At 42.4% G+C, this 25278-nt stretch overlaps 1 protein-coding gene across 8 annotated transcripts in view; it reads left to right on the forward strand.

The window, feature by feature from the left end:
• Positions 1–17859, forward strand: part of GPR132 (G protein-coupled receptor 132) — a 123587-nt gene extending 105728 nt beyond the window's left edge. For 6 of the 8 annotated variants that reach the window (XM_080397305.1, XM_080397307.1, XM_080397304.1 and 3 more), the window contains one exon: positions 8982–17859. In XM_080397305.1, the coding sequence (XP_080253431.1) occupies positions 9006–10109 (1104 nt within the window). In that variant the 5' untranslated portion in view covers positions 8982–9005 and the 3' untranslated portion in view covers positions 10110–17859. Of the gene's footprint in view, positions 1–3; positions 7199–7232; positions 8137–8981 lie in introns of those variants that run through there. The other 2 variants (XM_080397303.1, XM_080397310.1) reach the window with 2 other exon arrangements.
• Positions 17860–25278: the final 7419 nt, after the last annotated feature.

The raw sequence follows: 25278 nt of genomic DNA on the forward strand, positions 1-25278 counted from the left end.
CCCCTTTTTAAGGGGTACCCTTGTGGGTTTGAACAGAGATCTTGGTCCTTCTTTATTAAGCTGCTTGAAGCTGGATTTTCCTTAAATCTGGCAATTAGACACACTCAGCTCTAGCAGTGTGCCAGCATGGCCAGATATCCAGCCTGCTCCCCACCACCCCAGCCTGCTCGTTCAGGAGTCCAGAGACATACTCATCCACGTGTAAGCCCTCAGCTTACAAATCTGCTAGCACTCGGCTGTGCTTTGACATCCAGGAGCACCCCTGGGGTGGGTCAGACATTCTTCCCAGACTTCATAGTTCCTACACCAGCCAGCAAGAAAGCCTGGCCGGTTGGGTTTCCAAGTGAGCCACCTGAGTAACAGAAACCTTATTCAAATAGCCCCACTGCCAAGGCCATCAGTCAAGCTGTGATAGCTTTAGGGAGGCATTGAGCACAAGCGCCTGCTGGTTTTGTGTGTGAAAGTGTGTGAAGAAGAGGGTGTCAATCAGCAGCACAAGTCGCCAGCCTTGGGGCTGCTCTCAGCTGGTCCCTTTCACTGCTGCTGCTCCAAAACCTATGTTTTCCTCAGCCTTTCGACTTGATGGGCTTTATAGTTTAGCCTCAAATTTATGATGGCATTTCTGGGGCTCCTGATGGCTCTCCTCGCCATAAAGCCAGTCCTCTGGCTCCAGGACCTTTCTAGAAAAGCTGCTAGGTAAATCTGCCCTGTAACAGCCGCTCTCTGATGCTCTCAGGGAGCACTGAGAAACTTTGCTATGTCCAAAAGTCCCAAAATCATAAATCATGGCCTCCAAATCATGAGACTGAGGAAAAAAGTCCACTGATACAGGGGGATTTTGCATTCTATTTTTCACACGTTAACTTCCCCTATCTACTCTGTATGACACTTGCTAACTAAAAGTTACCTACTTTTAGACGTGTTGAATAAGATGGTTTTAAACTTTGTAGCAGGAGCTTCCATTTACACATTTCTTTCTTACTCACCTGGCATTCTTCTTGCCCATGCAGTCCCTCACTGGGTAGTGTAACATGGCACTAGGACACCCAGTTCATGGAAGGATCACTATTTTAAGCCAGGTTCTTTGTCAACCCTGAATTATGATAGTTCACCTCGATGATACCACAGCTTCTCATTTTACCAAAATAGTATATTTAGTTGTAGATCGTGGGAAGGGGGACGTGGATGTGTGAATCTACATAAACACCCACAAACAGGTATCTAAAATCTCTAGGTGCTGAGAGTTCACATCTACAAGTGGTGTATCATAAGGTATATCAAACACCTCAGAAATGATTGCTGAGTTCCCCTCCTGAAAGGCAGATGGTTAGTATCTTCTTTCTTCTAACAGGTATCTCCCTTTTTTTTTTAGTAAGACTGTTTATATCTGCAGTATAGAGTTAAATATTAAGGCTGTATAACTAATCCCAAGGTCTTGCTGCTTCCTTACAGCAGCTATTTTCAGCCTACAATTGCTTCATAGCTTGTTTTAACAGGCACTAGTCAACAGAGGGATTACTTGCTTCACCGCAGTGCTCTCTCTTAGGTGCCTTGCAATTGGCAATCAGCGTAACCACTGACACCGAAGCAGTTGCTTCTAGCAAAAACTTACCTGACCTTCAGATGGCTACACTCGGTAACCAAAACAAAGCGTATGTCATGCCTTGGTTCAACCCAAGTCTGCTTAGAGGTCTGTCTTGTTTCTTAAGAGTCTTCTCCATGGCTGCAGCAGCCAAGGAGCCTTCCAAAGAGGGTAAAACTCAAATAGAAACCTAGCAAACACAAGAAACTTAACACTTTCATCTTTCAGGAATCAAACGGAGACCTTTTTTCCTGACAAGGCATTAAAGCTGCTTTGCACAGTGTTTATTTGTCTCTGCATTCAAATCCCATCAGTGGTTTCCTTCTGATCAAGCTAGGGTGGAGGCAGATATTTTAAGACGGAGTTGTGCTCAGACTGGATTCCCAGTACAGTCCTGTAGCTTTAAAACACCTTTTTTTCTCTACAGAGTTTTGAAACTAAATAGTTTCAAAATTATATATTCATATATTTGAAACCACATAGTTTCAAATTCCACTATCTTGTGTATATCAGTAAAAATGATTGGTCTGCTGAGTAACTAAGTGGAGCCATTGCTGCTTTTCCTTTGTACGAGGAGACTTGCTTATAGGAGTGACTTCATCTACTCATTTGTTTATTACCAATGGAAAAAAAATAAACTTCACTGACTTGCTGGGGTAATGGGACATAATCTACTTTTACCCACAAAGATACCACAAACAGTTTTTTCCTACTTTCAAGAAAAGCAGAGCAAATAATCCATGGCAATGTCTTACTTTCTATTAAAGTGAACAGACACAAAAGCTAGTGGTCGGAAAAAATTAACGGTTCATAAAGTTTACAGGCACATAATGTAAGTTCTGCATGAGAAAGAGAAGCCCAGGTTCAGAAAAGGAGTGATTTTGCTGGCAATGAGTATTGTAGGTGACCTATCTGCTGTATCTGGGAATTGATGTCTTAGAATACTAGGTCTGAGTGGTCAAACTGACATCATGTTAGTACTCTTGTGTCAAACACTTGCAGTACCACATGCTGCTGAGGAAAGTATACAAAACCTGTCAGAAGAAACTCAGGTCCTGTTTCATTGAGAGTTGATCTATGCTTTGAAGCATGCAGGTTGTTATCCTCTCAAAATATTGGGGACAGGAAGGAAGGTGGTAAGGGATGGCTTGTTTTTATCTTAACTATTATAAGCAAAATGCTTTTTAAAAGATATTCTTAATATCCACGTAAACCCCTCAAATTTTCATCTCTAACAATAATCCTTGGCCTTGAAGGATGATCATAAAATTATTTTAAAAGGAAAAAATATATGAAATAGTCCACTCTGCTGATCTAATTGTACTAATGTTATGGATTTCACTGTGTCTTTTTTCTCTTCTGTCCCTCTGTATCTCAGGTGAGTTAATCCAGACACATTCAAGGAGTGCTCTGTTCAGATACCATGCTGGGTTTGACTCCTCCCTCTCTCCCCTGTATCTGCAATCTTCTTTTTTAACCTTTCCTAACAGGTGTTATTTGTATCACTCCAACTTCTCTGTTGCAAATTAAAAAAGTTTTACATGAGTAGCTCATAGCAAAAGAAAGAAAGAAAGAAAAAAAAAAGAGGCAAAATAAAGCCTTTTGCTTTCCCCCTTGTTTTCACTTCCCTCTTTACGCCTCGTTGTTTGCAAAAACACCTCAGTCTCTTGAGGGAAGATCAGATATTCATGCAACTGGCCTGAATGAGCAGCAGGAGTCACCAGTCAAGTTTCTGCATCTCCTAGAACATTTTCCTGCTTCGTTCAGGGACCAGTTTCCAGTGAAAATCTTTACATTCCCCCGAAAGTGAGAAGCTCTAGGCTAACAGGCTCACTAAAGCCCACATGCTTTTCAGGGCTTAGCAGTGGCATTTTCAAGGCAAAAGAACTGCAGAGAGTGATGCGGTTAGAGCAGCCGTCCACCTGCACGTGACCCAGATGGCCAGGTGCACTGCCTGCCCAAAGCTCAGGGCTTGCAGCATCCACAGAGAAGGTGCCTGGTTGGGTAACTCCGTTGCAAACACCCCTAAACAGTCAGCAGAGATCCACAGTGCCTCTGGAGACTGATGAAGCTCACACTACGGTCAAGCTGTTCTCAGTACAACCCCTCCCTCCACCTGCCCCTGGCTACTCCACTCTTGGCCATGGGCTACTTACTCCTAACCCCCTTGTGCCAGCCCTACTGATGCTTTGAGCCTGGTGAGCCACTTCAGAAAGGTCGGCTGGTGGACAGCTCACCCAGATAGGAAAAGGGGACAAGTTTCTGCTAGTTTACCAATCTGTGTGTGTTCACAGTGTTCAGGTGACCCACCAGTCACGGACAAGGCAGAGAGGAAAAAGGATGACAGGCTGTTACTCTGGCGTGGCTGTGATGTGAAACCACATCCTCATAGCACCTCAGGTTCATGATTTCATCTCCCATGAAATGAGGAGGGCACCTCTGTAGGATAGTTCAATGCTTTCTGGTACTGGGTAGGGGATGACAGATGACCATCACACAGGCTCTCCTGCACAACAAAGCAGTACTTTGGCCCCTGTCCACATGATGGGAGATCTGTTTCTGGACCAAACACCAGTTTGGTGTTTGAAATCTGCACTTTTCTAGGAAAGCCTGAGAAAGAGCACTTTTTCATTCCTCTTGGCAAACCCAGGCCACCTTGTTGATGCCATGAGGAATGCGCTGGATCAAAGAGAAGGTGAGGAAAGGGCCATTAATCTCAGTCTGGTTTCACAGCCCTGCTTGGTGGCTCTGCAGAAGGACACTTCTGCTGCTTTCTCACCACCCCCCAACAAAATGGGCTTTCATGTCTGTCATGCTTCTTCCATCCACAACCCCTTTTACTTGGGCATCTCCAGGTGCCCTGCCCTCTTCCACAGTTTTCTCTCCAAAAGGTCTCAACACATTAGAGCATGTAGGTGCTCCATTTTAGCAGTAAGAGATGCAATTGTCTGTTCATCGAACAATGTGAACATAACACAACAACATTCGAAATTCTAGGCCTACCTACCCCAATACTGTGGCTACAACCTAGGCCAAGAGCAGATGTCTGGGGAAGAGTGTAGATACAGAGCAGGCACACAGTAGATCTTCCTTAGTGGATTACTCCATCTTCCAGTGCTTAGTGCTTCCTGAGCCAGGAGTGGTGGCTCTGTCCTGGAAGATGAGATGTTTTGCACATCTTGATTGTGAGAAATATGCACGTGTTGACTGCGGTTTGCTGTGCGCAGTGAGTCTCACAGAGCAAGAAGCCTCAGAGAGCTGCTAAATATACTTGGAGCAGTTGATGCAAAACACAGCCAGGACCTCGTTTAACACCTGGTTATCTTGTCAATGGTTGGTGAGCCCTAGCAGAACAGAACAGGTCATACAAAGGTGAGAATAGCTACTTTGGACAGGCTTTGCTCAACTGAAAGCTACAGAGCAGCTAAGACACCTAATTCATTGAAACAGCTTGTCTCTCTCAAAGGTGTTCTCAGATATCACTTGTACTTGGCATCATGGCTTCGTTTGACCCTTTATAAATGCTTTAAAATTGCTCGATGTGATCAGTCTCTTAAGTTCTGCTGTTCCAACCAATGCTTCTAGCACTAAAATTGCTCATCACAAATATTAGCAGAAAGTGAACCCTGAAAAGGTCTATGTTTCTGTCAGCTGTGTAATTATTATTATTATTGATTTGAATGAACATCTGAGATGCAGGTTAGCCTGCTCCAGTCCTGCACCAGTGTGGGACAATAACAAAGTGCTGACAGGTAACCAGCTGCCTCTTTAAATAAAGCAGTACAGTTATGAATGCTATATTTCAGAGATGTGGGGATACATCCATCACAGCCCAGCCACCACAGAGGAAGGCAGAACTGGGAATCTTCTGGGCTGAGCCAAGTGTCAAAACAGCAAACTCCAAAGGCCTGAGAAGATAAAAGTGTACATTCAGTTGCAGAAGGGCAATGTCATAAATTGTCTTCAGAGTGCTGCTTTCTGATCTTCAGTTGGAGGAGGAAACCCCGCTGCAGGCCTGGAGAGCTCAGCAGAGGCACGTGATGCTCAGAACTGGGGCTGGATGCAGTGGCCAGGGCCAGAAGACTCTTCCTTGGACAGGGCAGAAAGGCAGGAGAAGGTGAGGGGGGGAAGCAAATGGATTCCCTCCTCTTCTCCTTCCTGATACAGGGCTGGGACATAAAGCATTACTGCTGGGAAGGATCCAAGCTCCTGAGCTGACGGGCCAGACCTTCAGGAGAGTCATTCAGCCTACGTGTTTTCTCTGCAAGTGCAAATTCATGCCTATGGCTGCGTTTTGTTGTTGAAGCTTTGCGCTTGGCAGCTGACAGTCATTTAAGAGTGAAGATCTTTTCAGCCCAGCCTCAGCCCTGTAGAAAAAAACCCCATGCACCATGCAAGCAGCCTAAAAAAGTCACAGGCATCTCCTTCCTGAGGCTCACTCACAGGCGCAGAGCATGGGAAGGAGATCTGGAGCAAAGCAGGAAGGGAGGAGGCGAAGGAAGGAGGTGGGAGAAAGAAATGCTGGGAACCATGTGTCTGCAGAATAATGCCGCTACTGCTTCCCCCCTGCCCTGCACCATCGCTGCCGGCTCGCAGGCGAGACAGGTACCTCCAGGGGAAGCATGCCTTTGTGCAACAAGTGGTGAACAGCAACAGCCGGTGGAGGCATTGCAGAAAGGAGAACATCCAGACAGGGTCAAGAGAAGTATGCAAAGCCCAGGAGGATGGGAGGAGAGCACACCTCCAACCACTCTTGAAGATTTTTTTGTTAAGGCACACAGGGTAGACAGCCGCTGAATCACCGAGATGGCGTGCGACTGCGCTGCATCCCCACCCTGGCTGTCACCATCTGTGCTTTACCTTAGAGGGGGAAGTCTCCAAGACCACTCTGTGGTGTGGAGGTGTACAGCAGCTCTCACACCAGTCAGACATGTCTGAATGGAGGACAAACTCTTGTATGCCATGTCCCAGGTGAGGTCTGGGCAGAGAACCACTGCTGACCCTGAAATCAAGCACCCTTTTTAGCCTCTCTACACAGCAGTTCAGTAGGTGGCCCAGAGCAGACCCCACTTCATTCACCAAGGGTGAAAGATACCCAGAAGCAGCAAAAAAACTCAAGTCGACACCAGCCCTTATCACAATCATTGTTTTTCTAAGTTGACACCAGCTATCAGTACTTTCACTGCTAGGAAGGAAGGGAAGTAATTTTACTTCCTTTCATGCAGAAACCCTGCGGCAGCCCTGCCGAGTACCATGCTGTCTTCCCCACACAGCGGTGAGGATCCTCTTCTCCAGTCATTCTTAAGATGGGACGTTTGAAGCTAAAGGAAACTTCAGATCCCCCTTTAGAGGGCTTCAACATACTCAGCAGACTCCAGCCCAATTCTTAGACATGGGAGGATGTGGTCCTCTAGAAAGACACTTCAATTGAACCAGCACATCAACCACTACCTGCTAACCCTCATCAACGTGTCGGTACATGAGCACCGTTTGCCGCAGGGGGAAGTGGAAGGCAGTCACAGAGCACGTTCTCAGTTCCTCTGTCAGAAGAGGCCCCTTCCAACCGTCCTCACCCCAGGAAACAGCTTACTCCACTCCTGGGGCTGGGGACAGCAGGTACCACTTGCTTCTGCCCTATCTGCTCACTTGACAGGACATCTTCATTCAGGAGCAGCCGTCATTGAGCAGGCTCCGATTGCATTGGGGTATTTGATGGAAGTGAACACCTCTAAACGTGAACCAGGAGATCCTCTCTTGATGTTTACAGCTATGGCTAGCACTGTGGTGCTGTAGGGGTCTTGCAGCCTAGGGCAACCTGCATCCTTTTTCTCATACCATTCTCATCATCATGTAACTAAACTAAGCCAGGGGACCTGATGGGCCTTCAGGCTTTAGGGATCTTGCATGGCAGGTGCTCTGTTAAGCATTCAGGGTGGAGTTGCTTGTGCTACCCCAGGGACCGCTCTTGCCCACAGGAAAGGGAAGGAATGGCCCCACCAGCTTGTCCAACCCTCCCAGAGATGCAGGAGACAATCCCACTGTGCTGGCCGCAGACTGCTTCCCCTTGGTCTGCTTGAGATGGGCCCAAACAAATATCAAATAAATGTTCCGAGGGTGCTAAAAGCTACCTTCTCCCCTGCATGAACTCAGGGTTAAAGAACTTGCTTTTGCATAGTGTGAACCAGGAAAGCTTATGTCCCTCCTCTGTCTGAAGAGACTCGATCTCTTGTCAACACATCTGCTTGTGGAGTTAGCTGGCTGTTCCCTGGAGCAGGCATCCACCCCATAAGAGAATTCCCAAAAGATTAGGCCAGATGAGACCTCTTTTCATCAAGGATGTTATACAATGGACACCTTCAACTCATAAACATGGCGAAGTACAACTTTTAAGGGCATACAACACGATTCTGGCACACTCACCTCCATATTCCTCTGTTCACTTGGAGAAGACATCTGCATGGAAATCATCACGTGGCTTTGCAAGAAAGGCTTCTCCAGGCACTACTTAATGTTAACCAAATGCCAGAACTGCTTTTGTGTGTCATCTTGGAAAGGTGGAGTTTTTTATAACCACTCTTGTTCAAAGAGCATTAGATTTCTTTGCCTCCATTTCTTAAATGTGTATATTGTTCTCTTTGATCTTGTTTACTTCATCTTGCTGCCCTTATTTCCTGTTGTTTCACAGAGGCATCAAACAGATGCAGTAGGCAGCTTCACCGCCTTACTATGGTGGGTGTTACATCACACTACAAGTTTATGTTCTTCAGCTGCAGTTCTTCATTAAGAGGAGAGAGAAGTATGAATTAACTAGATCTGAACCAGTATGTTGTAATACAGTGTGGAAGTACACGCTAGTGGCTGGATTATGGTTCCTGTATGCTGGGTAGTCTCTGACACAACTACCACCAGCCACTTCACATGGTTCCTCCATCTGACTGATGATAAATGATAGCTTCTTTTGGAAGTCTGCCTCTGAAATCTCTACAGTTTACATTTTTTGTTACTCAGTTTCAAAAAAAATAAATTGTAAACTAATGCCTTCAATTTCCTTGTGGAAGTGACTTTAGTAATTGATCAGCATCTCATTCTTATTTAGGAGGCAGCCTGCTTTAGACACAGTCCCCAATACCCTGTTTTAGTGAATAGGCATGCTGTAGTCAAGAAATTCCTTATGAAGAAAGGCACTTTTTACTGGAAGTAAATCCAACGTGACTCCCAGGGGACACTACAGGAGACCAGCAGGTCTTGGGAAATTTGCCTGTCTTAGCTGCTTCCCCAAGACAAGTATCCCCTTTATTCCGCCGACACGTGCTGTTGGCACCTATGGTACCATAACCTTTACTGACACATTTTTAAGTGATATAAATGCTAACTTTCCACCTTGACTTCTGATTCTCAGGGAACACCAGCTGGAAAAAGAATAATGGAAAATTTTACAGACGCGAATAATAACTCTGCTTGCGAAGGAATTCCCTACAAAGACAGCAAGACACTTCTGGTTGCAGTTTACAGCATCGTTTTTGCCATAGGCCTTCCAGCAAATTGCTTAACTTCCCTGCTTACATTTGTACAAATCCAAAGGAATAAAGTAATTGCCATCTACATTTTCAGTTTATCATTGTGTGAGCTGATGTATTTAAGTACCTTGCCTCTCTGGATTATCTACGTGCAAGATGAGCACCAGTGGAATATGGGTGTAAAGGCTTGCAGAATAACAGGATTCATCTTCTTCTGCAACATATACATCAGCATTCTGCTTTTGTGCTGCATTTCTGTGGATCGTTACGTGGCACTGGTGTATGCTCTGGAATCAAGGGGGAGAAGAGGACAGAAGAAGGCAGCCATAATAGTGTGTATTCTCTTCGCTGTGGTTGCAATAATCCACACTCCAGTATTTTACATGGAAGATTACTCACAATACAGTAATAAGAAAACCTGCTTTGAGACTTTGCCCCTTGACATAAAATTGGCTTCTTTCAGCTTTGCTAGATTCCTATTTGGATTTGCCATACCTTTCACAATCCTCATTTTCACAAACTACAAAATTTTCCAAAGTACAAAAACGAGCAGCAGCTTGACTTGTCGCCAAAAAGCCAAAGTGAAGTACCTGGCTATCGCCATTATTGTCATTTTCCTGATCTGTTTTGCTCCCTACCATGTGGTACTCTTAATAAGATCCATATACTTTATGTTTCATCAAAATTGCTCATGTCCATTTGAAAAAGATGTATATTCAATTTTTACAGTGTTTCTGTGTTTAGCTACTGCAAACAGCATTGCCGATCCAATCATCTATGTGCTGGTTAGTGAAAATGTCAGAAAAGATTTTTATAGGAGTCTGAGAAGATGGAGATTGAACTCATCCAGGCTGAATTCATCCATTAATTACAAGAGTGACAGTATAAAATGTAGAATGCCAAAAGAATCACCAGAAGGAGGGTTAAGAGAAGAAAATAAAGAAAGACCATCTTCATCTGACATTCAAAAGACCTGTAATAGTGGCAAAGACCAAGAAGATGGCAGGTAGCAATCGGCTGCTGACACAAGTAAGGAGTTCCCAACATCAGCTGTGGGCTGCAGACTGCAACACACAAGTACTTACATGCTGACGCCCATGGGGGGGTGGGTGCATGGGCCAGCAACTCCTTGAGGATGCTACGGGAGCGATACTTCTTATTTCTGTTTGTCTCCTATGATAAAGTTTGCCCACCAGTATCATTGGTGAATATATTGCTTTGCTAAGGACATGTGGAATAAACTAAGTTATTTATATTGATTCAAATTGAAATCTTAAAAGCTTATTTTTTGGACTGGCTCTTTTCCTCATATGAATTCCGAATCAGCTTTATAATCAGTTTTATCTTCTGAGCTGGACCAAAAAAATCCCTGCTGAAGAGAACAATGCACATTCTTATGGTTGAAAATTTTTGTTCTTGAGGAGGTACGTGTTCAGATTCTCATACACGTACTCTGTTGTTAACATTTGTGGTTAACCAGTGGAAAATATTAAAAATTAGTGACTCTTTCAACAAGAACCTTGAAAATGTTCCAAATACTTCAATATGCAGCTTTGTCTACCTTGCACATTATGGGGAGAATTAGAAGGCAAAAGAGTGACCTGGTAACAGAACAACAGTATTTCTACCATATTACTCAAGATCCTGCACTGCCCTGAAATTCTTCAAATGTACAATTCTAATGCTTGTCATTTTACAGCTAGTAAATTTTGTTTTGCAGTTAAACCTAGAATGCACTGAAGCATATAGAAAACTTACACATTTCCAGGTGGAGTCAGGAGATCTTTTCATGCCGCCTCCAAATGTTTGTTGAACTTGTGTTTCAGATCTGACTAAACTAACAGTTTCCTTGTGGTATTGATACAACTTTTACTGGTAGGAGTCTGCACAAGAGCGAGGTGCCTTTCTGGCAAGGAAGGGCTGGTGGCACGGAGAACACAGCCCTTTCTCCCCATAGATGGGAACTCCCTCCGACACGCTGGTGGTGCACACAGGAGATGATGCTGGGGCAGATTTCGTTGTTGCTGCTGCTGAATAAACTATTGATAGTAGTTTCCTGTGCCTTCAAACCAGAATTTAAAAAATAAGAATGATAGAAATCTGGTAAGATTTAGCCAAACAGCTTCTTCATTTTTTTTTAATGTGATCAAAGTAAAATGGACGAAGACCACGAATCAATTGGATGTTTATTTGAATACAAATGTGTAAAGCGCTTCACAGCATCATGCTCCTTAATCTGTAATGTTGGATTTCTGTAATATTTTTAAATTATTATTAATGTTCACATTTCTGAATTGAAGTAACATTAACTAATGTTAATGTCAACACAGTACTAGTATCAAAATGGCATTTCATCAATTTATTATATCTATGACATATTTAATTTTTGCATTATTTAATGACTTGTCTGGCATCTACCTACGAAATGCTTGTGTCCTCCAAAGTAGTTCATATTAATACTGAACTGAATAGGAGATTGTGTCTTGGAAAAATGTGAAATTCTGTTGTGATGCTAGTTAACAAATTGTGGTTTTCTATTTCCATACGCATCCTAGAGATCAAACTCTCTGAGGTATTTGTGGCGCACTGAAGCACGGACTCCGAGAGTGGATCAAAGACACTATATTAAAATCAAGAAACCCTTTTATACCTTTACAGCATGCTGACCTATCAGCCTGTAACTATGGTCAGTAATTTTCCACTCTTAACTCTTTTTTCTATTGCAGACACAGCAACTTAGCAACTCCTTTATCTACAAGGCCACAAGCTCTGCAGCTACTCCGTATCTTAAAGTTTCTTTTCTTGCTCCCATGGCTTCCTTCCAACAAGCGTAACTGTGTCTCTCTCCCAAGGTCGGTTTTCACTTACCGACACTGTCAAGCTAGCTCAAGAAATACCCACATCTCCCCCTTCTTTATATATAAAAAAGGCTTCTTTCAATGCTCTGTTTATTAGAGTTTGCACACATTTTAACATACACGGAATACAGATCAGAATACATATAAAAATGAGTAAGCATCCTACACCTATTTGTAATAAGCTTTTTACCCATGCAGTTAAACATAATCTACTAAAAAGATTTCCAAAAATGTTAAAACCATCTCTTCATTGTAGTTTCTGTACTCCTTCTTGCAAGTTTCCAAGACTTTTGTGAATATATTCAAAATGATCAGACAGATCCATACAACAAAGTCCATCAAAATTCTGACAACCATGACCTTGCGCTAACTATTGCAGCTCTATTTTGTAGCGTAGCACGTCTTATTGAATCCACATCTAGCAATAGTCCACTCAGGGCTAACAGCATTGCATTAGTTTGTTTTGCAAGCCAACAGCCAAGCTTATTCAAGGTGGTTAACACTTGCACTGTTCCTACTCCTGAAGCAAACATAGATGCTGCTATAATGTCACCAGGGCTCCAAAATTCCATATTATCTTTACAATCAGTTTTAAAGGCAGGTGTAGCACATTTGTGGCGGCATAACTTATGAGTTATAATCATGGATGTATTGGGTGTTAACAAAGTTAACCTTCCAATGCTACATGGTCCTCCTTTCACATGGGAGGGAATGCCAGGCCACGCACGATCTCCACAAACTAGAAATAATCCTGTGGGCAGTTTAAGTGGACATTTGCTAGACATTGATATATTAGGAGAAGTATAATTACACCAAGAGCTAGCATTTCTATATGCAGGTATGGTAGCATTTAACCATTGAATTGTTTTTATATCATCTTTGCCTGTGTAGTAGAAGTATATACCACAATCCATTTTTACAGATCCTAATGAATCCAGGTCCTGTGGTTCAATCCCACCATATGCTAAATATGGAACCCAACCATCCCAATTGTTCACCACATCATCAAATCCCTGAATTATGATCCATTTATCTGAGGGGATGGGCCAATCATCAACAGGTCGTCCAACCAGACAGGTTGTAAAAGAATTTTCTGGAGAAGCAGTTGATAGACATAATGTGTCCTGTCCCGTGCAATTGACCAAGGTTACCTAGATGTTGGTTTTGGGTTGAGGCAGGATCCATATTGATGCAGCTGACATCATGGCACAGACGATGGCAATGACTGAGATAATGATGGCTTGATCCATCGAGCTGGTACCCATCTTGGGCCAGAACCTGTGGAAACACAAGCATACCCTCTACCCCAAGGTATTAATGGAAAAGGACCTTCCCATTGATTTCTCTGTAATTTTTTTACTATAAGTTGTGCTTTCTCATTAGATTTTGAAGCACTGTATAAGCCAAAATGGCGTTGTATAGGAGGTCCATTCTCTGTCCAATGGTTTTAAAAATTCAAAGCATAACAAGCTTTGGCTATACGCTCTTGTGGGGTTAACCCTAGACTCTCCCTTTTTTGTTTTTGCAATGTAGTTTTAAGAGTGCTATGTGTGCGTTCAATAACGGCTTGGCCTGTGGAGAATGTGGAATGGCTGTAATATGCTGAATTCCCCCCATTGCTGAAAAAATGCCTGTGTCTTATGCGCTTTATAGCCAGGGCTATTCTCTGTTTTTATAGTTTTTGAACTCCCAGGGTGGCAAAGGCCATAGTAAAGTGTCTGCAAACATCTTTTGCTTTTTCACCTGAGTGTACTGATGCATAAATACAAGATGAAAAAGTGTCGATAGAGACATGTACATATTTGTACTTGCCAAACTCTGGTATATGAGTAACGTCTGTCTGCCAAATTTCAAGCGACAGAAGACCTCGAGGATTAGTTCTGATCAACAGTGCAGGCAAAACTTGTTGACAATTGGGACACAATTGTGTAATTTGCCTCGCTTGGTCCTGAGTCAGTTGAAACGTGTGTTGCAGTGCTTTTGCGTTTTGATGATAAAATTCACGAGATAAATGAGCCTGTGCAAAACTGTCAGGTAAGAGCTCCCTGGCACCTACCAGCCTGTCTGCTTGTGCGTTCCCCTCACTTATGGGACCGGGTAGGGAGGTATGTGAGCGTATGTGTTGCATAAAATATGGATATGCCCATCAATCCAGGAGCCACTTGAGCTCCCAGAGAAGAGCAAATAAAGCTTCATGTGAGACTTCCTTCAACAAGGAGCATTCTAGCCTAGAAACAAGGCTGGCCACGTAGGCAGAATTTGTGATAACACTTATTGGGGTAGTCCATAATTTGAAAACAGACTACTGCAGAGAGTTCTACTACCTGAGGCAATCTTGTGACAATATGTATGTTGCTTTTCCAGTTTCCTTCATCATCTCTCCAGATTATCACTGCTTGGCCTGTTTTGCCAGACCCATCAGTGAATACTGTAGGGGCATCAACTATTGGTGTGATAGCTAATTGTGAAGTAGGTAAAAGAGGAAGAGAGTGCAGGGATTGTATAATTTTGTGTCCTGGGAAATTAATATTTACCTGTCCTGTAAAATCCACTAGAGCACAATGAAAAACAAAAGAATGGTGACTTTAAAAAGTGAGCTGTTTTGAATCAAGAAGCAAATAGATATTAGGTTCAACACCATCTAAAGTTAATAAATGCTCTCTTCCTTTCTTAATTACCATAGCTATCATTTCAAAAGCTGTGGTAACTGTTTTTCCAAAATTATGTGGTAAAGATATCCATCCCAGAATAATCAAAGGATATATGTCTTGTGGAACCCACTGTGCTAAGAGACCATAGGGTTGAAAAGCTGAATAAAAAATGAAAAGGCTAATAGAGTGGTCCATTTTTCACCTATGAGTGACTTGACCTGCTAATTTTTCAACCACTTTATCAAGAACAGTTTTTGCAGAGAGGGTAAGTGTTTGAGGAGACATCAAGTCTGGATGTCTTTCCAATGGTTTAAAGAGGGGATGGAGTTCTTCAGTAGATATCCCTGAGAGAGGATGAACCCAATTTATGGTTCCTAACAGTTTTTGTAAGTCTTTCAGAGTCCTTATTTCTGTTTGCAAGGCGATACATTGAGATTGGATGTTTTGTTCTGATATTTTCCATCCTAAATATCACCGAGGTGGTATTTCTTGTATTTTTTCTTCTGCAGTTTTGAGTCCTGCTGTCGAGACTGCTTGGACTACTTGCAGTTTCACTTCTTGGGCTGTCTGTTTTGATTCTGCAGCGATTAAGATGTCATCCATCTACCAGTGCTGCCACTTGTGCTGGCGCACAGACTGCTGCAGCTCGGGGGGGTGGGGCATTCGGAGGGGTAATTTGTCATTACAGCACCACCCCTCATGGCGCTCTGCTTGGGGGTTCCTGCTAAGGCCAAAGACTGGCCATCCTAGTCAAATTTTGTTTGACATTGATTGGCATAATGACGTCCTTTATGACATCATCGACATATTCCAGGTGGACCCCCTTTATTATTTACTTTTGCTTTCGGACAGTTCTTTCGTAGACGGCCATACTGACCACAGCACTGCTGTGACTTAACTGACAGCACTGCAAATGCTTCTGCAATCAGAGACAAATCATGCTGTCTAGACCCAATATTCATACAAGCATTCAACATACCGTCAATCCCAGGATTCTTTAAAAGTTATAATACTTTCTGACAGTCAGGGTTGGAATTTTCAATAGCAAGTTGTTTAAAAATATATTCAAGTGCTTTCTCATTATCAATCTGCTTTTCCAAAGCCTCATGAAGTCTGTCCAAAAATTTCATAAATGGTTCGTTTGCTTCTTGCTTAATTCTGATAAAAGGCTGCCTCTGTTTACCTGCTTCAGGAACAGTTTTCAAAGCATGGAGTGCCAATTGTTTTACTTGCTGCAAACCCGCCTGGCAAATCCTAGCTTGCGCAGCGTTGGTGCTATGATCGGCTTGCCCTAGTAATACATCTACGTTAACTGCTCGCAATGGAGCACGCGCCCCCAACACTGAGTTCTCAGTAGCTTGGACACCTGCAAGCTGCCTTGCTTTTGACTCCCCTACAGTGCATTGCATGTCCGTCATTATCAAGCGAAACAACGTTTTAAAATCATTAAGGGTAAACACATGAGTATCACAGAGAGACTCTATTAAATGAGTTGTAAGGAGCCCCAGTTCCATGGTCCGTCACTGTTCTCCTGATATCTTTCATAAGAGCATACAAGGGAGCTTCCCATCAAGGATCTTGATCTGGCCCATACACCACAGGGAAGGCACGCAGCACATCTCTATCCCCTGCTTGCCTTGCTTCCCCTTTTACAGCTGCCTATTTATCATGAGGGTCTGGAGGGTATACATCAGCCTCTTTTTCCAGATCAGTAAACTCTGGGTCAAAAGGATTATCTGTGTCATCATCAAGCGTATCAGGTGGCAGAGCCACAAGAGCAGTAGCAGCAGGTTTAGTTTTTGGTCTTACAGCAGGGTCTGCTAAAGAGGGTGGCGGTGAAGGAGCTGAAGAAGCTGTTTCTGCTTCCTTTGATTGTCAGCCAACATGAGCTTTTAGTTTCAAAAATAATTCGCCAAGGGCTCAACATAATACCCACAGGCATCTGCAAAGTGCTGAATATCTGTAACTGTGCTGAAAATCAAACTTTCCATTGCTAAAAATTCAGCAGCAGGCGTTGCACAGAACAGCCCCAGTCAGCCAGAGCACTGGTGATTAATCTCTGAAGACGTGTATGTAAACTGTCCCAACCTCAGGATTTTCATAGTTTAAATGTAAATTCTGATTAATAATAGCAGTGAATTTAGAAGAAAACAAAGGTACAGACTTCTGAACTGATTGAAATGGATGCAAATTGGATATTCACCCCAATGAATTCAGAAATCTCCCTGATGTTTTTCCTCTGATAAAAGTGAGTGTTTTTAGAGCAACCACTACTGGAGCCCAGTGCCAGAGCTGCAGGAGACAGGGATTAGCAGGGTCTGATGCAATGTAAATTTTTTGCCTTGCCTAATTTACATGCTGTTCTAAATTACTAAATCATTATGCATCTTCTCTTAATGAAAATCCTTGGAGCTTCACTGTTCAGAAAGACTCTGAAACAAAAGCCTTAGAAGCGACAAAGCCCTGTGCAGCCTGCTCTAACTTGGAAGATGACCTAGATGGTCTCCAGACATGCTTTCCAAATTCAAATAGTCTGTGGCAGATTACTGAAGGGATTAGGGGCTGGGTACCAAGCAATGTATCCACATGGGAAAACTGCACATCCTGACTTCTTTGGATAAACAGAAAAGCAGCTTTACGCCTGAGGGAGGACATTGAGAAATGCTATTTCCACATTGTTAAAATATCGCATCGGATAAGCTGTTTCTCATCTGACAAACTGAAGCACCCGATCTCTTTTGCAACACGGTATTTGACTGTGCCATACAGGCAAAGGAAGCGTCTCAGCACTGGGACACTTGCTAGAGACACAGCAAAGGACATTACTCAGGTCAGAGCAGATCTGAAAGGTGGGTTGGTTGTGTGGGCCTTTCCATCCTTTCCAGCTGCAGGGACACTACCAGCAAGCCCACAGGGACTGCTTCATGCTGTGAAAAAAGATTCACCTGCTACGTAAGATCTGCTGTTCTCAACCCAGCAATTTGGATCTGTCCCCCTACCTCCTCAACTGAGCTTAAGCTATAAGATGACCAGGAAAGAACCAAACCTAGGCCATGCTTCCCAGTTTGCTCTTTAGATGGCCAGGTCTCCAGACATAAGGCTCAGAGCAGGTAATTTGCTCACCAGTGTAAGTGGGTGAGATTCGAAAATTTCACTCTCTTTTATATTCAGCATTTACTCAGGTCTAACTTCCATAATTTGATTTAAAGAAGAGTGGGCTACTGAATAAATAAAACATGATTTTATTTTTACATGTGTCTCAGACATTCATAATGTACCCAGGAGATAAGTGGATTGCTGATTATTTTAAATATGATTGTGAAGCATGAAGTGAATAATTTCTGGCGATGAACTAGAGCTGGCCAAACTAGTTTTTGCAGACAACATATCTGATTTGTTTTTTTATTCATCAATTTTAAGTTATTTCTAAAGACTGCACTTTTCAAGTAATCATTTGAGGTAACTCGCTTATAAAACTCTACTCCTGTTTAAGAAATGCTTTCATGTTCAGTATTAAATTTTGCTTCAAGAGAATAGTTATACAAAACAGGCAAAACCAGATATGAATGAGCTGACTTTCTATGCATGACAAAGTTTCATCTGCAGTTGGTGACCCTGCAGCTGGTCTGATTTAGTCCCTGCTACCATGTACAACCCAATGTCGAATTTCTGTTGTAGTGAGTGATGAAACCTAACTCAGAACCAGGCTTTCAAAAATGTCCACAATGTAATAGCTTTTCTTCACGAGCATATTGTCATACGACAGGTCACGTTGCAGGATAGGTCTTTTAGGAAGCATCTATATAGTGAAACGACACCAGAGCTGCCTCAAAGGTCTTATACCTGTCTTATTTTCAAACTAATGGTAGCAAACAAGGGCAGGGGTGGGGTGGGGGGTTGCATCAGCAAGATGCAATCCTTTTTTTAACCTCTTTGGTGTGCAGGGAAGCATACAGGTAGCAGCATCCCCAAAGCTAGATCTCCCAAGCATGTCTTCTGCAACTAGTGTCTAGAGGATGTGATACCTACCAGCCTTCTCCATCTCTTTCAGTGCCTCTTGGGGTGGTTTGCATCCCACTGCACTCCCTCCTTCCCCTGCACAATTAACCCTTGCACAGGAGAGGATGCTTCTCATACTCTACTTGCACCAGGGATGCAGCATGGCCTCATGATGCAATCTTCAAGTGACAGGAATGTGAACCATAAAAAGCCAAATCTATCGTCCAAAATTAGACTAATACTGATATCCTGGTAATAGATGTTAGTTGCTGTTATCATGAGCTATTGGTAAGAAAGAGTAGGATTCTCAACTCATTACGTCTCATCACTGTAATTCAGATCACTGATAACTTCTAGGGTTTTACTCTCTTACTCCATCCTTCAAAAAATGCTTAGAGATAACAAAGCAAAAACCAGCCTTGGAGACAAATAGAAAATCTGCTGAGGAGACATGATAAGCTATGTGATAAGAATTTCACAGAACACCACACGAACGTGTATCATCTATGCAAGCAACCTCAAAATAAGCCTTTCTCAGTACACCATAGAATCATAGAAACATGCCATGAAATGATCCATCCTGTTTGGCAGCCTCAGTCTGCGACAGGACTCATACACTGCAGCCCACGATCACAGAACATCCCTGTATGTTCAAAGGTCTGTCTTGAAATATTTTCTTGAGGGTGGTAAAGAATCAAAGAGAAGAGAGTTACTGTGGGAAAAGGGTGTTGTACGATATACAAAGTCCTGGAAAGCCATGTAAGCCTAAAGTTGCAGATGTTCTGAACAAGTATGCAAATACTCAAGTGTTCAGAAAGCTACTTCAGAAATGCATCAGCCTGTATCACAGTTCCCCATCTGTAAAACAGGACACTTCCCTTGAGCATTGTCTGCCTTCTTCGTTTAAAATACAAGCCCTTGCAAGAGATACTAGAAAGAGTAAGCAGGTGTGTCGTATGCATGTTCAGAACGTACTCCAATGGAGTAGTGAATGGCATGGAGGCAAATAGAAGCACAAATTCTAATGAGTCAGCACTTTTAGGGTCAGATTCAAAGCACTTTATTTGCTTCTAATTATGCTGGGGCCTCAGAAAAAAAAGAAATAGGCAGACTTTCATTTTAACCTCGCTTGGATTTTTCCTCACTGGGATATTTTGGTGTTTGGAGGTGTTTTGTTACTTCCAAAAGGTAGGAGTAATACCGATCCACAGAGTTGACTTCCAGATTGGAAATACGCAGAGCCAAGCACTCAAAAGACTCACAAGACTCAAAACAATCAGCAATGCTAATAGCATTTGTTGTTGCAACTTCCTTACACAGTAGGCCACCAAAAATAATCTCTAAAATCCTTAATGCTTTGAGATCTATCCACGTGGACTGCCTCTCAAGCTCTTCCCTCCCTGCTACTATCTTCGTGGGTTGGGAATCACTTTCTTAGCACCAGCTTTCTGGAATGGGTCTCTGACAGTGTGAGCCTGATATGTTTGAGGCAACAGCACTATTGCTTACCTATCTGATTAATATGGGGGGTGGGGGTGGGAGGTGTTACCTTTCTTAAATATAGTCAAGACTAGGCTCACACTACCCACTACGGGTAATTTTTATTATTGTATGTTTTACATTTATAGGTGACTTTACATTATGTTCGATAATGGGCATTTGATAAGGTATTAAAATAAACCTTGTGTTTTCCATTTAGCTGTAGGTATGGTTCCTGTCTAATTCTTTTGTCTAAATCTTTCCTAAGATAAGGTTTATAAAAATGGACAGTCCACAGCTCTCAATGGAATGGTGCACTGAACTGCACCACTTCCAGTAATAGCTGTGTCCCAAAAATAAAAAATGCACAAGCCTCAAACTAAACTCAGGGCTGGAGGCAGCAATATGCAGAAGGGAAGAAAAAACGTATGTTAAATAACAAGGGAACTCAGGAGCATGCCTTCTTGATTGTTACTGTGGGAATGGTCCATCAACAAAAGGCAGGAGATTCCAGCCAGACCAAGTACAAATCATAAGTTTCTATCACAAACAAAAAAAAAGGGGGGTGAATGGGGACCTTTCTTCATACAGAGGGGTGTGAAGCAGATATAGACAGACTGTAATGTCATAACAGAAAAGATTTGATGGGAAACAAAAAGTCAGCGGGCAACTTCAGTATCCACAAAAGCAGAATTCAAAGGCGTGTGTGATTTTGTAACTCAGCAAGGGGCTTTCCCTAATAAGAAGCTGAGTGGACCCTGCTTGCCTTATTCAAGGATGAGTCACTCCCTTTTCTGACCAGAAATGTTCCCCTCTCATGAGAGGGAAGAAGCTGGAAATTATACTAAATATTTGTCTTTTTGTTTTCTTAGCATTCGGTTTCAGATACTAGAACCATTTCTTAATCAAATTCCAAGATGAGAAATAACACTGCATAAGGAAAAATCCCTGGAAAAAAATCTTCCTTTCTCTGGAGATACTGAAAACCATTACAAATAAATCAACATAAAGTTAAACCAAAGCTGTGAAACCAGCCTTCTTCCCTGAAGGCTGTGGAAAGTTAAAATATGAATCTGAAGTTTTTTTGCTGGCCCATAGTTTCAGATCACAATGACTTCAAACATTCAGAATTTGGGGAAAAATACCTTTTTTTCATTTATGTAGAAATGTAGCTTGGACATATTCTTCCATGATGTAAAGCAATAATGTATAATCCTGGCTTGTCTATGCTTCAGTATCATGCCTGATTGACTAGCATGAAGAAAAGCTTTTATGAAAGCAGCAAACATTTGAAATATTGAACACATCAGTCAACTATGAGTTGTGAGTCTACTGCCTCTATTCTGAATGACGAGCAGAAGCTTCATTTCAGAAATGCCACTGAGAGGTTAATTCCCCTTTTTATACTTCCAGCTTTTGTTCAAGCCCTGATGGCTTTTAAATCAGAGGATGATGTTTTTTCATGAGTTTAAGGCAGTCACAAGAGGGCACCAGACTCTAGCCTATTTCTCCTGCTGGCTAGGGTGGACTTCACAGTGGAAAAAAAATAAATTTGTCTCTCTTACACCTGTTAAGTTCGCAGACAGTAATCATCAATTTGTAAGAATTCGTGCTGCCAGGTAAAACAGCCCGTACAGATGACAGGGTGTGTGTAGGGGTGCTCGTGCTTACCAAACAGGTAGCTGTTGGGGCAGACACGAGATCGGCTTATAAGGTTTATCCAACTACACCAGAAACATGCAACCTTTTTCAAATGGTGGCTACAAACAGGCAGAAAAACAAGAAGAAAACAAAAACAAACCCAAAACAAAACAAAACTGAAAACAAGCAAGAAAAATCATGGGGAGAAAAAGAGAGAGACAATTCCCTTGCATCACACACTAAAATATGGAGGATTATGGAACTTGCCAGGATCTGTCCACGATTCCCTGGAGAGAATGTAAGTGGCAGGAGGCAAACACACCATCTAAGGCATTCAGCTCAGCCAGCCCTCGCAGTATCTAAACACACATCAAAATCTAAAAACTCTTTCAGGAGCCCCACTTTGCCTCCCTGTCTCAACAAACCACTCCCCACATCATGCTGCACCACTGCTCACTGCAGCTCCAGTGACTTTATCCCATTCTGTTGGCATTTGGTGCTGTTTGTTACTCAGCTTATATAAGGAAAATTAAAGATTTATTATTCCGTTAACATTAGACATGTTGAAATCATTGCAGGGAAACCACTGGCTACTGACAGAACAGCAGGAGACGTGAGTTAACGCTCCTTTATTGCTACAAAAGTCAAAGCTGTCATTCCCATCAAGGTACAGGACTGGAGCAGAGAACAAGACCAGCAGACAGCCTGTTATCTGTGTTCATCCTCATGCTTCTAACCAGGTTAACCCTTTAACCAGATAAGGCAGAGTCTCATTAGCAATCATTCTCTTAGAACAAAGTAGGGTAAAAAAAAAAATCACATTTTTAACATGCCTTTTCACACCTTAGTTTACCTACTTCTTATGTTCATTTCTGGATACCCTCATTAAGCTATAATTGCTATGTTACTACTATAATTTATGATATATTTTTTTTCTTATAGACTGTAATTCAGATAGGTCAGCATCAAATCAAAATCAGCAGTAATGTGTGGATACAGTATGTTTTCCAGTTTAACCTATCAATTCACCAGACTCTAAAACAAAATTTGGAAACAATCTAAACACTCCAACAAGCCATCAGCACCTTCGTCTGCGCTTCCAAGGAGCACAGAGGGTCATTTTAACTTGCAGATAAAGCGTTAACTTCTATAACCAGCATATTTCTTTTATTGATGCTCTTATTGATTATTAATTTTATTCTCCTCATTACTTATGATGGGTCTAAGGAAAATCACATTTCTGTTTTGGAAAATGTAAAACAACTAATGCCATCAACAGCTTGTTACTGACATCTCAACCACCAGAATTAAGCTACTGCATAAGAAACTCAATGTTCTTATTTTTCTACTTTCCTCCCCTAGTTTTTGTGGTCCAAATGCTTAAGAACTTTAAGACAAGCTTGAAAGTAAACAAATTACCTACATATTTTCAAGTTTTGTTAGCATTAACCGTGCTTTTGAATTATAACTCTCCTGTTTGCCACTACTGCAGAAATTAGTTTCCCACTGGTGGTGCAATTTTCAGGGACACAGCTTCTAGAAACAGCACAGTGCCTTCCAAAAGGCTGGTTTCAAAAGCAAAACACTGTAATATCAAAAGATGCAGAACCGCAAAGGTGTAAGCCTCAAATCTGGCCTAAAAGATCTGAAAGCCACATTCTAATGTATGTTCAAGGATATATAAAAAAGGAATTATTCATTAACTTCTTCAGCTTGCAACTGCTTCAGGCTATTTTGTTCTTAGAGTGTCTGCAGTTTTCAAAGGAAAGTAGAGCTGGTGGGGGGGAAAAAGGATCTTCACATGCACAGCACAAACACATTCATCAAAAACAGACTAACTCCTGAGATGAAAATATGGTGCTTAGCTTGCTGCAAAGAAAGGAATACCTTGTGTAGTGACAGGCTGCACACGTTTTTTGAGCTTGTGGGTGCTATTTAATAGTAGATACTTAGTTGCTATAGCAACTGTCATACCCTATGGTATTTATGCTTAGATATGGAACACATATTTTAAGCAGCACCAGACAACATGGCATTCAAGTGTCCAAAATGTATGTTTAAAAGAAAATCCCTGTTATGAAGGAAGTAGGTGTGTTCCTCTAGTTATTAGAAAACCTTTATAAAGCAATACTTTTGCAACAACAAAACAATCTTGTCCCTCACAAACATAAAACAAAACTACCATGTTGATCCAGAAGAGGGCTTAGAAACCTTAAAACCCCAAACAACACTCAGCACTTTAAAATCCATCTTTGACTGCCTCTGCATGATCTAGAGACTTCTGCTGTTCAGTACAGTGAGAGCACAGTGTTTTGCCACTAGAGGTTTCCATCGTAGTTTTAGTATCTCACTAGGCACTACTTTGATAGTCTTAACTTGGTATCATCTGGGCTTTGCTCCTACCACAGATATCCACTATCAACACAAAGCCACATATACTTGCTGCTGGCCCCTGCCTGCCAGTGCACATACGCATTACTCGCGGCTTCACGGCTGGAATTTCTCAAGCGTGCTTTGTAGCCCCTTTGGTGTTTGTAGTTTTGCATATCACCTGCCATGGAGAACACTTCCTCTGAATTGGCTGGCAACAGTAAATTTTGCTGCAAACACTCCTTTATTTTTATTTTGTCACATCCTGGTGTCTGAGGAGCATAAACAAATAATGTAGTACGAGGGCACTCTTTCTTTCAGGTCCTTTCTACCCTAAGAGGAAACCACTGGTCAATAACTTCTACAGCTGCCTGTGAAGCATACTTAACCCCAACACGACCATTTTAGCCATGCAGGCTAAAAGTTTGAGGGCTGGAACAAGCCTAGTAGCTTTCCTGTGTCCTGTTCGCACTGTATTTCCTGCAGTCAAAACATATCAATACCTCTTCTTAGCAATTTATTATCAGTTCCATAAAGTTACTAGCTAACTAGGATAAACACAGTTTTAGCTCACAGTTTCTTAGCCTGTACAAGTTCTTAAAAAGAACTCATTTCTTAGCTCATGTCATCCCTAACACCCCTGGCCTCCTAGTAGATAGATCAGTTACCCGCAGTCATAAAACCTAAGGCCTGAGGCAGACAGATTTCTGCCGAAGAACAGATTTGCTTTGCCACTGTTGTACTGACAGCCACATACCCTCCCTCCCGTCACTTCTCTACTACTGCTCTTCAGTATTTTGCCAGCACAAACACCCAGCTGAGCCAATCCAGCCAGCCAACTGTTGCCATATTCAGACATGTATTAGGTGGTGCATGGAGTAGTTGAAGACTGCTCTGACTACACCATTCTTGTTTTGTAAGCCACTAGCATTTGATGCCAGCATCATTATCATCCAACATCAACTACAGTTAGCCCACAAATGCTCACTCACTTACTATGAATTCTTTGGTAAACCAAATTACAGGCACCAGATGCCTGCCGTTCTTTGTCCAGCCCCCTCCTACAGGTAGAGCAACAGCCTCACCAGGCTCAGAGCAGGGAAGGAGAAGCTCACCCTCACTGAAGGCTGAGCAGAACTCTCAGCCACCTTCGGTGTGGTCCACACATTAAGGCATTGTAA

The sequence above is a fragment of the Falco punctatus genome (genome assembly GCF_963210335.1).
Source record: "Falco punctatus genome assembly, chromosome: 7".
Classification (NCBI taxonomy): Eukaryota; Metazoa; Chordata; class Aves; order Falconiformes; family Falconidae; genus Falco; species Falco punctatus.